Source organism: Pisolithus orientalis (genome assembly GCF_024613125.1).
Source record: "Pisolithus orientalis strain OTSU chromosome Unknown F5J12scaffold_24, whole genome shotgun sequence".
Lineage (NCBI taxonomy): Eukaryota > Fungi > Basidiomycota > Agaricomycetes > Boletales > Pisolithaceae > Pisolithus > Pisolithus orientalis.
In genome coordinates this window covers 459,631-471,259 of record NW_026260805.1, presented here as the reverse complement: position 1 = coordinate 471,259, position 11,629 = coordinate 459,631, and the positions used below count along the sequence as shown (strand labels likewise).

Sequence of the window (11,629 nt, the reverse complement as noted above, 5' to 3'; positions counted from 1 at the left end):
CTAATCTTGCGCCCAACACTAAAGAATAACAGCAAGCTGTCCCACACACCATGCCTAGAGGATCCTCCTTGAGAAACAACTAGAATTCATCTCTTCGACATACCTTCAAGCTCATGACATCGACTCAACCATTCGTGCTCCGCTGGGGAATCATCTCGACTGGAAACATCGCTAGATCCTTCGTCCATGTATGTCACCCCTATGTTATGGGTGGTGCGGTTTTACGACTCACCTCCTATAGGATCTGCTCGTGGATCCAAAGACGTAAGTGCATATGTACTGCATTGGAATCCGCATGGAATCTAATAGTCTCGCCTTATGATTCCTGCCAGTCGAGGCGTCTATGATGTGGTGCATAAGGTGACTGCTGTGGGGTCCAGGAGTCTCGCCGCCGCAGAGGACTTCGTCCACAAATATGCCAATGGTGATGAGTCGATCAAAGCATATGGCAGCTACGCAGAAGTTTACACAGATGAGGTATGTGTGTTATCTCGCCACAGCATCCATCTTGAGATGCACTGCTCATGATGGTAATCGAAGGACGTTGACGCCATTTACATTGGTGTGTCGGATCTTGGGGTAGCGATGAAGAGTGCCAACTTCTGACCCACGGACATAAAGGCACCCCTCATACGTGTCACTATGAAAATGCGTTGGATGCCATCAAGGCAACGAAGCATGTTCTGTGTGAGAAGCCAGTGACTTCGAATGCTGCTGAACTGCGGTCATTGTTGGCTGCCGCAAAAGAACAGGGTGTCTTCTTTATGGAGGCCTTATGGACTCGCTTCCAACCACTTGCAAAGGAGGTCAAGAAGATCGCAGAAAGTGGCGTGCTAGGAGAGCCCGTTGCCCTGCAGGCAGACTTGTCACTCGACTTCAAATTACATGGTTTGTCAACTTCTCGAGTTTCTTTTTCTGTGGTTAAATTAATTGTATTCCAACTAGAGTTGCCAAAGACTCACAGAATTCTTGACCCCTACCTCGGCGGCGGTGCATTGTTGGATCTGTACGTCCCCTAATAATAATTGTTATCTGTTCCAGCCACCTCATTGAAATCTTGAATGAAGTGGCCCTTACCCCCTGATCTGGGTACGCATATTACGTTCTGCCCACATTTGTGAAATCTCACTTTGCCGCTAAGGCTCTTCTTGCACTGTATGAACACCCCTCCAACAAGAAATTGAAACCCTCCCAAATCACAGGGGCGATGCTGAAGACGCCGCTGACTGGTGTCGATCGCAGCACATCCTTCACTGTGACATTCGCTCCTATCTCATCGTCCACAGCAAACACCCTCGCAGCACAGGCCGTCCTCAGCTGCAACATCAACGCCGCTGCGTACCAGACTGGCGTGGTGATACGCTACGAACGTGGCATTATTGTTATTCATGCACCGATATACTGTCCCCGATCGTTCACAGTGCAGTACTTCGAAGAGGGAAACCCGAAATTTGTGGTAAAGGAGGAAACGCGGCGATTCGAGTACGTAGGGAATGGAATGCACTTCGAAGCGGACGAGGTGGCGCGATGTGTGAAAGATGGCAGGGTGGAAAGCGAGCTGTGGGGACACGATAAAAGCTTGCTGGAGATGGAAATCTTCGATGAAGTAAGAGGCAATTCAGTGTTTTGAATTAGTTATTGACGCAGGATGACAGGTCAGACGACAAGGAGACTACAAGTTCCCGCCTGGTGTCGAGAAAGTTGTCTGAAGAGCCATATCACAGCATAACTTATGGGCCTACATCGGGATCTAGTCGTCATGTGTCTGTATTTCTGTGGGAAGAATTGCCGTTAGAATCTAGGGGTGTTCAGCGAGAGAAAGCAGTGAGGTCGTGTGGTTGACCGTCAAGTAGTTCAGGTCATAGAAACATACCCGCCATTATGTTTTCCGTCTCTTGGAAATAATTCTAGTAGCTTATGGTGCTTAGGTACGACTGAGCTGAAATCAATGCGAGCACCGTAGCACGCGTCAATTGTAATGTGGAGGACTACGGAAGTAAATGGCCAAGAACGCCTGTCGGCGGTGCCTGGTTTTGACGTCTTCCCAAATACACGCCACCTATCACTTGCACACCCATCTTAATCGGATAGTGAAGGAGCGCTTCAGTGTCCAACGACTACCACCCTTACAACGGTACGATTATGGGTTTTAGACAGGGCGCAGTACTGGCCTCCTGCTCCTTCTTCCTGGGTGAGTTGGTACGCGATTCTTGATGGCGCACATATAACTCATGTGTCGGCCGACTTGAATCAGGTGTACTTTTCATTTGCTTCTTCGTCGACTACCGGATCTTGCACCAGCCATTGACCGACGACATCATCGAAGATGGCTTCCAGTTCTACGCCACCTTCTTCAATGCTCCGCCTGCAATCAAAGTATGTGTTGTGCTCGTGCGACCCATCTTCTCGTCGGGACTTCTCATGTTTCCATAGGCTCTCTTGCATGGCTTCATAGGCGTTGGAATTCTTGGCCTCGTTGCGAAGTTGCATGCTTGGAATGATAGCGCTGTCCTGTTCGACGGCTCAAGCCTCGGTGAGACGTGTTGTGTGGGCTAGGTCGTGCGCTGCCAGCTCATCACCGCGAAACTAGCTGCGTATGTTTTTGCAGTTGCGGTTTACCTTTCTGTGACGATTCCATCGTTGCGCACTATCGTGACCCCTGCCGAAGCGAACACGCGGGCAGAGAGGATCGAGGCAATGAAAATTTTGGCTGCTGGTAACACTATTATGATGGTGATCCTCGGTGCAGTTTTGGTGTTGCAGGTAAGTTCAATTTCGAAGCGGGTGAAAGAGTGGTTGCCATCTCCCCCCGTTTTCTTCTTGCCACCTCCTCCAATTCGGTTCGCTGCTCACTCACGCATGTGTTTTCATCAGGGTGGACAAGAATACGCCCGTCGGCTTGAACTAAATGAACTCGCATCGGCGGAGAAGGCTGAGAAGGAGAAGCAATCGGCACCAATGGATGCTAGCCCGAAAGACAAGAAAGAGTAGCCTTGCATTATTTTTGTTAGTTGCTAAGTCTCGGATAAGTCCTGTTTTGTAGTTATCCGTGATTTGAAATGCCTCGGATGTCGACGCCACCACGCTGGTCAGGAAGTCGACTGAATGGAACATCGAATTGAATTGCCAGTCGAACACCGGCTCACTCCCGCTGCGAAGGCACAACTACTAAGCATAGTGCCCTTGTCTGGATGCCAGGCGACAGGGTACCCACACTCCTCGCATGGTGCGACGGCAATGGCATCATAATCGATCCAAGAATCCGGGTCGTCGACAATGACATTGAACCGGGCCATCTCACCGGGAGTTCGCGCTTCGACGTGGAAGAGAACTCTTCAAACTGCGGACGGTCGTGTGCTCGCGGTCTAGACATCCACTCACGCGACCAGTGCATTCACTCGCCATGTACCTGTGAGTTCGCATTTTGTGATTTCGGTTACGTGGCTGCCTGTCTGTGGATACATCCCTTTTGCCAATACTGTGCACACGCTATATTCAGATCTTCTTCAGCGATGTCGAATTTACTCTGATGCTAAACGTTCATTTTTGATCAGTGGTTTACATTCCAAAAACTGCCGTATTATCCGTTAGGTCCTCCTTCCTCTCCTCACGAATAGAACCGGTTCCTTACGGCCACGGCGCTCACCTTTCGCTGGCTCTTGCTCTGTACGGTGAGCTGTAAGTGTTTTACTCCGCGATGACACTGGCTGCCGATTCAACTTTTTTTTTCTGGATGCATTTTGTCTTTGGTTTCATCAATCGTTTTGACGACGTGGCTTGTTTTTTTCTTTCTTCCACTCTCACGACTTCCCTGTGCGAAAATCCCGATCCCCATTTTCCGATTTCATGAACGTGCGAACCTGTCTACGTTCGGGACGTGTGATGCATCACCTCATTCGACTTGACCCTTTCCGTCTGTGAATCGGGGTTCCTTCCCCTACGGCGTGCCTCACTCTGGTGTTACAATTCAATGCCCTTTTGGGATCTCGTAGCTTGAGGGGCCCTGAGTCGCGGTGGTACGGATACGTCCAGAGCTTGCCTCGTGAGACTGTAGACATCGCCGTGTTCTGGGGCGATCCTGTGGCAAAGTCAACTGCAAACGAGGATTTTGAGCGTGCAAGCCATGCAACGTGCAACGCTGGTCAGGGTAGCGCATGTGCTTCATGCAAGCGATTGTACGACGGACGAAATGCAATGGCTTGGTTGCAAGCTACGGAAGCCGTTTGGGAGTTGAATGACTTACTGGTGAGCGAATCGATTCGCATATCCTTATCTCTTCTTCTTTTTCGGTGCAAACATCAAGCAGAGCTCCCACGGATGGCGAAGCTCTTTTGAAATTGTGATTTCATTTTTATATTTTTATACCTTTTGATTCTGTGACCTTGAAACCTGTTTCTTATGCATTTCGTTGTGTGCTTGGGAGAAGTCGATCCATTAATGACCTCAGGCCTACGTGCCTTCAACAATCCTGTGTCCCCCTGGGTGCTGTGTACACGGCTGGATAGCTCCAAGTCGTCACCCTGCACCCTAGGTCAGGATGCAACGTGTTGCGATACCCACGCTGCATGGTTGGATGAACACGTTCCATGCTTTGTGACTGCTTGGCAGCTGCTTAGCATGCGATCAGTGATGCGCAGATTCTTCGGCCCTCACCAGCATTGTGGCACGGGTGTATGCGAGACATTGACTTCGAGGTGTCACTATCTGGTCGGACCCTTTTCGTTTGTCCCGATACCCGGGGTGGGAAATTGCCGCCAGATGGTCCAGTGCCATGAGTTGTCTCCGTCTTCACAATAATATTCGCCTTGTGCTCCATGCCAGCAAGGACATGGCAGGACACACCAGCTCGCTTACCTTCCTCCCGCTGGCTTCTGTGCAGGTTTTGGATGCCTTATCTGACCTTCTGGAGTTTTAAACATTTGTGGTTTCTGACATAAATCGGCTTCTTTGAGCTTTATCTTCGCTTGACCTATCTCGCCACTACGCAGTAGATGCATTCGCAGAGGTTCTGGTGCTTGGAACGGCTTGTCATATCTCATTCGCGCATGGAGCCCACCTTACTGATTTGTAACTTCATTTCAGCACGAGATACAACAATATTATGCAGACGTCGTGGTGCCCACGTTGCGCGCAGTTAGCAACCCAAAGCAAGCGAAATCGGCAAGCACATTACCTAGCGAGGAACCCAGTGCAAAGGTCGACCCGGGATTCAAGGAAATGGAAATGTCGCTGCCGGGTTTTTGTCATGCCTACTCCCTCGTGTTATCTCGTGCATTTTGGGTGGATGCATTCCACGGGCTATCCATGGTTCCAATTGCTGATGTGTAAGTGGTCACATCTGTCGTTAACGCTTTTCTCCGTTAGTAGTGGTCCCAAATCAGTAGCACGATCATCATATCGTGTCTAGCCTTTGTACTACTTTCTTGTTGGGGTTCTGGTCGCCGGCGGTACCATCTGCAGCCTTTCTTACCTAGGTTAAGCCTGCACCATTGCCCTTTTCTAGCGGTGCCGGGCATACTATTACTCTCGCCGCCGGCATAGATATCTATTGACTAAATCTACTGTCCTCTTTCCGTGCAAACCGGCAGGTGGAAGTTAGATGTTACTCCTTTTCTATCCCTTATTCGCTTTGGCTCCACTGTTTGCAATTCGCTTTCTGTGTCTAGTTGCTAATGCAAAAACGATGTTCTCTTGATCGTACTATAATGGCTGTACCATATGGTTCACTTGGATCTTTTTTTATAATGCATTCTCCCACTTGTGTAGCCCTTTATCCATGGACAGTCATTGACGTGTCGCCACTAAAACTTCTAGGTTCAACCACGTAAATGAAAACCATGTACATATGGAGGTATGTAGGTCCCTACCTTTGGCTCTTTCTTTCTTAATTTCACTTGGTAATTTGAATCTACGGGGATATGAACCTCAGTGCCCCATTTTTTGGGTTATGAAGCGGGGGTCAAGGAGAAGGGAATGATTTGAATGGAGTGTTCCGCCACACCAGATTCCCGTTATCAGTGCGATCCTTGGCGCATTCATCCCATACTTGAGCCTGAGATCGCAGATTGCTAACTGATGGTTCGCAGAGTAACTTCGGTGTTTGCGTGGAATGCGGGTCTTTTGTCGAGTGCAAACATGATCGTGATGGAGAGGACGGGCTGGCTGCCCGCGTACCACACTCTGCAACAAGCATGCCCCCGCAAGGCGATGAAATCGACTATCTCGAGATGTGCACAATTCGATCGGTTCCCCCTCACAGCGAAGTGTTCAACACGTACGGCTCGTTATCGAACGCGACCCTTCTCACTCGCTACGGTTTCATGTTGCCAGAAAATGAGTTTGATGCCGTCAAGTTGGTATTTGAACCACTGTCGCTCTCGGTAAACGCGTTGTTGCGTGTGAAGGAGTTTGGGTCAACAACTACCCTCACCAACGAGGGTCATGCTGCCGTGGGACCCAGGATCACCGCCGGAAGCCATTTTGCCAGGAACGCGGCGGATCGCATCAATTTTATCGGTGGCGTGCACGATGACAGTCTTAACGACATGGAGCCAGGCACGACGGGTGTTGATCACGACATCACTAATGGTGACCATCGCTCCTCGATGCCCGACCCTTTCAGTAGCGATGAGGCACTGGAAGGTCACTCGGCACCCGAAGGGTTCGTGAAGAAGCGTGAAGAGGGTCACGACATTGTTGAACGGTTTATCCGCTTATTTTCTTGCCTCGCACGTGTTTGGCGTACGGACGCCGCTTGGGACGAACGCGATGACGGATTCGTCTGCAACCCAGGTACAACGCGGCAGGTTACATTCGGGATTTCTGATGGCGGCGGAGAGCTCCATTTAGCTCACGATCTTCTCGTGAACGCGGATGGAAAACTGTCACACCTCCTTTGGTTGTTCTGCACCCTGGTTGCCATCTTCTCTAGCCTGTCTGCCCTCGATGCTGGCTTCCTAAACCTCCTGGAAAAAGTCGAGGCCGGAAAATGTGAAGATTTGTGCGCACTCGATGACTTGAAACGAAGGCTAGTCCGAGTGCAGAGATACACCGAGTACCTTTGCCGCAAGCTTGAAGGAGATTTAGATGAGGAAGAGCAAGTGGGAGATAACGGCGACTCCTCGCCGACTGGTTCTTACTTCTTTCGTGCAGACCCATTAGGTGACAAGCCTAGTCATGATGCCCACGATGCCGACAGTACGAGGCTATCAATGGATGTTAGTCGTTACGTTCAAGCAAAGAACGAAGACGAACCAAAGCCCTGCTTACGTAAAAAGATCCCTCCGATGCACCTATTCGGCGAGGCAGCCCGCCGCTCAAACGATTTATCAATAACATCATCACTGCCCGCTGCCGCTATCACAGACGCAGGCTGGGGCATGCGAACAAGCTCGGGTTCGTGTTCATTACACGTCATCTTTCAAACGTGATGCTTATTGACCCGTATTCTTGTCATAGCATCCTCAGTATTGGTCTTCTCATGTGGAAAATCTGTGAGAGGCACAGACCTCCAACCTGACCCGTCGGAAGGGAGTACCGCGACAAGGGCGCAGAACCCAGTGCCCAGGTTCCGCGGGGATGAAAGGTCAAGTAAACGCCCTCAGGGACTGAACGACCTTCTTAGTGCATACGCCGACTCGTCTGATGCAGAAGATGACCCTGACCATCCAGGGAACTGTTATGCCTCAATGGAAACCGCTGACACGTTGGTAGACTCTGAGGATTCTCCAGCTCTCCGGATACCCAGGGACGAGAGCACCTCAATGAACTTGGGAAAATGTGAGGCGGCCGAAGATCATCGCATGGCACTCAGCCTCGCACACGTGGTGGTCCATCTATGCCATAGGCGATATAATCCTCCAATGGTAAAGAGGGGACAGCGCGGCGTTGGAGCCAGCGCTGCAGAACTCGGGGATATCCTTGATGTAAGTGGCCATTTCCTCGCGCCCCGTTGACGGTGCTGTTTTTTATCGTTATTCAATATATCTTCTATCTTGCGCCATCGCTGCGATTCCACTGCTGACCTTTGTTTGGTATATGACCTGCTATTTTTTCTTGCGAAATCATCTCGTTGCTTCTTCAGTCTGGACCCGTCGTCGCGGGAGGGCCAGCGTGACGACCGGGACTTTGATCCCGGGTCAAATGTTTTCTGCGTCCTCTTGGCATTGTGCTTCTGTTTCTTTCGGGTAGTCTGGCCTTTTTCATGTACCGCGGGTGGAATATTCCATACCGCGGCGAGGGTCCACGGGTTTCATGAAGGACGGAGTAGAGGAGGGTGCTACTAGGGCCGCCCACCAACACGCTGGCTTTACTTCCCGCGTTCCTTTTCCTTTCTCACTGTCATATTCTTTCGTGTCTGCATTTGGGAGAATGAGTGGATTTCTTCTCGAATCTTGATAGACTTGCTGCATAGGGGGGAAGAGACCATCCTTCTATACATGCGGTGAATGACATGGACGTCCCAATCCTTTCCTCTGGTGTCGCGATATCCCGTCCGTTCATTCATTCGGATGTACCCCTTTGGTCATTGAAAGCCTGTAATGCCAGGCTTCCTTTTATGGTTTTCCTGATCAACTGCAGCGCGGCGGTCGTTCGTGTTTGGCCGCGCGCCAGTAAAAGGTTATCCCTTTCCTTTTCATTTACGGCCCACGGCAACACGGGTTGAGCCGCAGTTGACTCGGGTAGGGTGTGTGGGAATGGTATTGCGGCAACTGAGCAAGGTGATCGCCGTCGCGGCTCTTGCCACTGCTGCTGTTGGCAACCCTACCCACATAGTCCATCTATCCGTTTTTCTGCCTTATTCTAATCAGGAGGTGCGAACAAAGGGGCCGTGAGGCTGGCCGAATCATACCCGATACCTATACCCTGCCTTCGAAGCTTTCATATTTGCCCCTTGTTCCCCTTGCAACCGAATCTTCTTGAACCCGTTTAATCTTGCATTTTGGTTAGATGGATCCTTATCCTTGTCATTCTTATATATGACTCCTGCGGAATGAATTGAACGACGGCATTTTCTTGTCAGAAAATTTCCCTTGCTTCTTTATTCTTTATCCTTTTCAATTTTCTGACTCGCACACTGCCGTCATGTCCTCTCCTATTTGACTCGTTCCGCGTTCGTCACTGTAAGTCCCACTGCCTCAGTAAGTGTCGGCCATTACGAGAGAAATTAGCGTACGTGAACCTACTCTCTGCTGCGATTACTGCGCGAGTGTCAGGGGAATACCTCTCAAGGCCATTGTTCTCCCAATATGGAGTGCTAGCCATAGCATTCTGAATGACATGGGAAGCGATGGTGCTCCCGTTCGCCATTGTCCGCCAGAATCGGAAGGTGGCTAGGGGGCACGATCGTCTAACTTTCTTTTGGCGTTCACGCAACGTTGGATGAGCGGTGCATTGGGCGCCCGACTTTTCGCGGTGACTACAATCACACTGTCTTTGGGAAGCTATTTCACATGCACACCTCCATTTGCTAACTTCTCTATACGTATAAACAGAAAAGTATTGATTTCGTCTCATCGATGGCATTCAGTCGTTGCTAACTCACTTACGTTCACTGACTATTCTCCCCCACATTTCACATATTTCACCTCCGAACCGAGAGAACGACTTGGCTGACTTATTGTTCCGATCACATAGGATACACCAACGTGGATGTGGCGCACGCGAAGCGCGCTTCTTCTTGCCATGACGGAGCGGTCCGTGTTGGAAAGTTGCGCAGCTCGTTGGAGTGTTGTTCTCGGAGAAGAAGTGGAAGAGCGTATATAACGGATCGACTCCGAGTCTGGGCTCATCATATGGCCCAACTATCTGGTCACTGACGTGATGAAACGACCCGGAGTGCTGTATGACCGGAGAAGTTTCTGTTGGCAAGGAAGGGAACGTGGCGATTATGATTTGGAAGAACGATTAGGGTACGCAGGAATCCGTGTGTGCATCGGCCCATCATAATACCGCATCTCCACGCTGCATGGGGTCAGATACACGTGGCCAGGAGGTCGGTGTTCTGAAAGGTAATCGGATCATCGCACCATGGATATCGCAATACTTGTGTGGTACTCATTTCTGTGTACAATCCTGAGGCCTGAGTAAGCCCATCTGAATCTCTTTCTGATCTCTATTTCCATTGATCGATGAGCCGGGAAAAACTTTTTAGAGTAACGGCTTGATAGCTGGGTCATCCATATAGCGAATGTAGTGAGCGCTGATGAGTAAGGGACCTGCGTATCTAACGAGACCCGGATGATAGATACTCGCCATTGACTTGTAGAAGTTCACCTGATCGCTTGTCTCTGTCAGTCCGCGGATCATCGATCACGCATGCTTGCGGCATCGGCCACATACCTTGTCCGCATCAGTTCCCATGACACGAACCATTGGGCTGCTGACGGATTTTGACAAGTCTAATAAATAACGAGTCTATCAGAATTGCCCTGGTCCTCGGAGTGTGATAGAGTGTGATCGAATATGTCGTCGAAAATACGTCAACGTTCCAAAGTGATCGTTGCACGTGTGTAGTAACAGATTATTAACAGTGACCCCACTGTCAGCTGCTTACTACAAGTGAACGCCATGGCTGTGCAGGTTATGATACAGAGCGATGACACAGTGCCAGAAGGAATGCCTTGCGCTGTAACACATCGACCACAGTCAGCGAGAAGGGAGCCATTTGGACATCAACAAGTCCCTCCCAATGACACGAAGCGAGGGAGAGACGGGGGGGTTGGGGTAGGGGTTGGTAAGTGCACTCGTAGCGACAGCCAACTTGACTGCGTTGTCACCCCACTCCGCGGTACCTCAATCCTCTTCGACTGAAACAGGTTCTCATCACAAGGGATCTCCAAGGTTGGTTGCCACCGCGGGCTGCTGTTTGCCGGTCATGACTGCGACCCAGGCACTATGATACAATTGGAGGTGAGTCAAGCAAACGTCATCTGACATACATACACATACAGCCACCGTTGCTCAACGTTCAACTCGCCTCCGAGTCCTTACTTATAAGAATTGAGCTACCACTCAGGAGCAGGTAGCGTGACGTACGTTGTCTGACTCGCAGATAAAGGCCACTAACTCCGAAGTTCCTAACCGCGGAACCACAAAATTGTGGCCGTGCACACCACGAACAAAAATTTGTTTTCATTTTTTGCGTTTTTCCCGCGGAATCGACATATGTCAGACAACCTTTGTGTAGCATAAGCTGAAGTGCCTGAGGCAAGGGTAGAGTAAAAAGTAAAATTTAGACGGAAGGAGCTAGGAAGTGGCTCGGAGCCGCCATCACTCGGATTCGAGCGCGAGTAACCGACGCAGTAAAACACCGATCTGACGAGAACTTGTCCACAGCCCTCACGTCGGAGAAAGGAACGCCTTTGCTAATCTGAGCGGTTCCGCAGATGCGAAGTGCACTCGGCCGAATGGCTTTAACCCATCCATATGGATCAGCGCTCAGCGCTCGCCAGTTTGAATCACGAAGAGTGGCTAACTCGATCGAGGTGACAATGATGAAGTGTTCTTATTGAGGCATGACTGGGGACGATCATGCAATGCATTATAGGTCAGAACTTTGGCGGAGATCGGCGACGAGCTGGAGATAACGCAGTGAAGCGATCGAGAAATGGTATGATACCATGCGCCG

At 50.2% G+C, this 11,629-nt stretch overlaps 4 protein-coding genes across 4 annotated transcripts; all 4 read left to right on the top strand.

Annotated features, from left to right (window-relative positions):
- Positions 1 to 13: 13 nt before the first annotated feature.
- Positions 14 to 1,987, top strand: F5J12DRAFT_844751 (uncharacterized protein). Its single transcript, XM_051746284.1, has 9 exons — positions 14 to 188; positions 242 to 264; positions 333 to 477; positions 541 to 562; positions 622 to 888; positions 946 to 1,006; positions 1,068 to 1,089; positions 1,142 to 1,606; positions 1,656 to 1,987. The coding sequence occupies exons 1-9, from the start codon at positions 114 to 116 to the stop codon at positions 1,707 to 1,709; spliced, it is 1,134 nt and encodes a 377-aa protein (XP_051598146.1). The 5' UTR covers positions 14 to 113; the 3' UTR covers positions 1,710 to 1,987.
- A 37-nt stretch (positions 1,988 to 2,024) lies between these two features.
- On the top strand, positions 2,025 to 3,135 carry F5J12DRAFT_844749 (Shr3 amino acid permease chaperone). The gene is made up of 5 exons (XM_051746283.1): positions 2,025 to 2,191; positions 2,255 to 2,376; positions 2,434 to 2,533; positions 2,591 to 2,763; positions 2,875 to 3,135. The coding sequence occupies exons 1-5, from the start codon at positions 2,143 to 2,145 to the stop codon at positions 2,989 to 2,991; spliced, it is 561 nt and encodes a 186-aa protein (XP_051598145.1). The 5' UTR covers positions 2,025 to 2,142; the 3' UTR covers positions 2,992 to 3,135.
- On the top strand, positions 3,095 to 5,587 carry F5J12DRAFT_249248 (uncharacterized protein). Its single transcript, XM_051738579.1, has 4 exons — positions 3,095 to 3,411; positions 3,555 to 3,678; positions 3,993 to 4,245; positions 5,083 to 5,587. Exons 1-4 carry the CDS (start codon positions 3,192 to 3,194, stop codon positions 5,326 to 5,328), a joined length of 843 nt encoding a protein of 280 aa, XP_051598144.1. The 5' UTR covers positions 3,095 to 3,191; the 3' UTR covers positions 5,329 to 5,587.
- F5J12DRAFT_249249 (uncharacterized protein) lies at positions 5,588 to 10,200 on the top strand. Its single transcript, XM_051738580.1, has 5 exons — positions 5,588 to 5,851; positions 6,087 to 7,395; positions 7,459 to 7,925; positions 9,637 to 10,085; positions 10,154 to 10,200. The coding sequence occupies exons 1-4, from the start codon at positions 5,846 to 5,848 to the stop codon at positions 9,763 to 9,765; spliced, it is 1,911 nt and encodes a 636-aa protein (XP_051598143.1). The 5' UTR covers positions 5,588 to 5,845; the 3' UTR covers positions 9,766 to 10,085; positions 10,154 to 10,200.
- Positions 10,201 to 11,629: the final 1,429 nt, after the last annotated feature.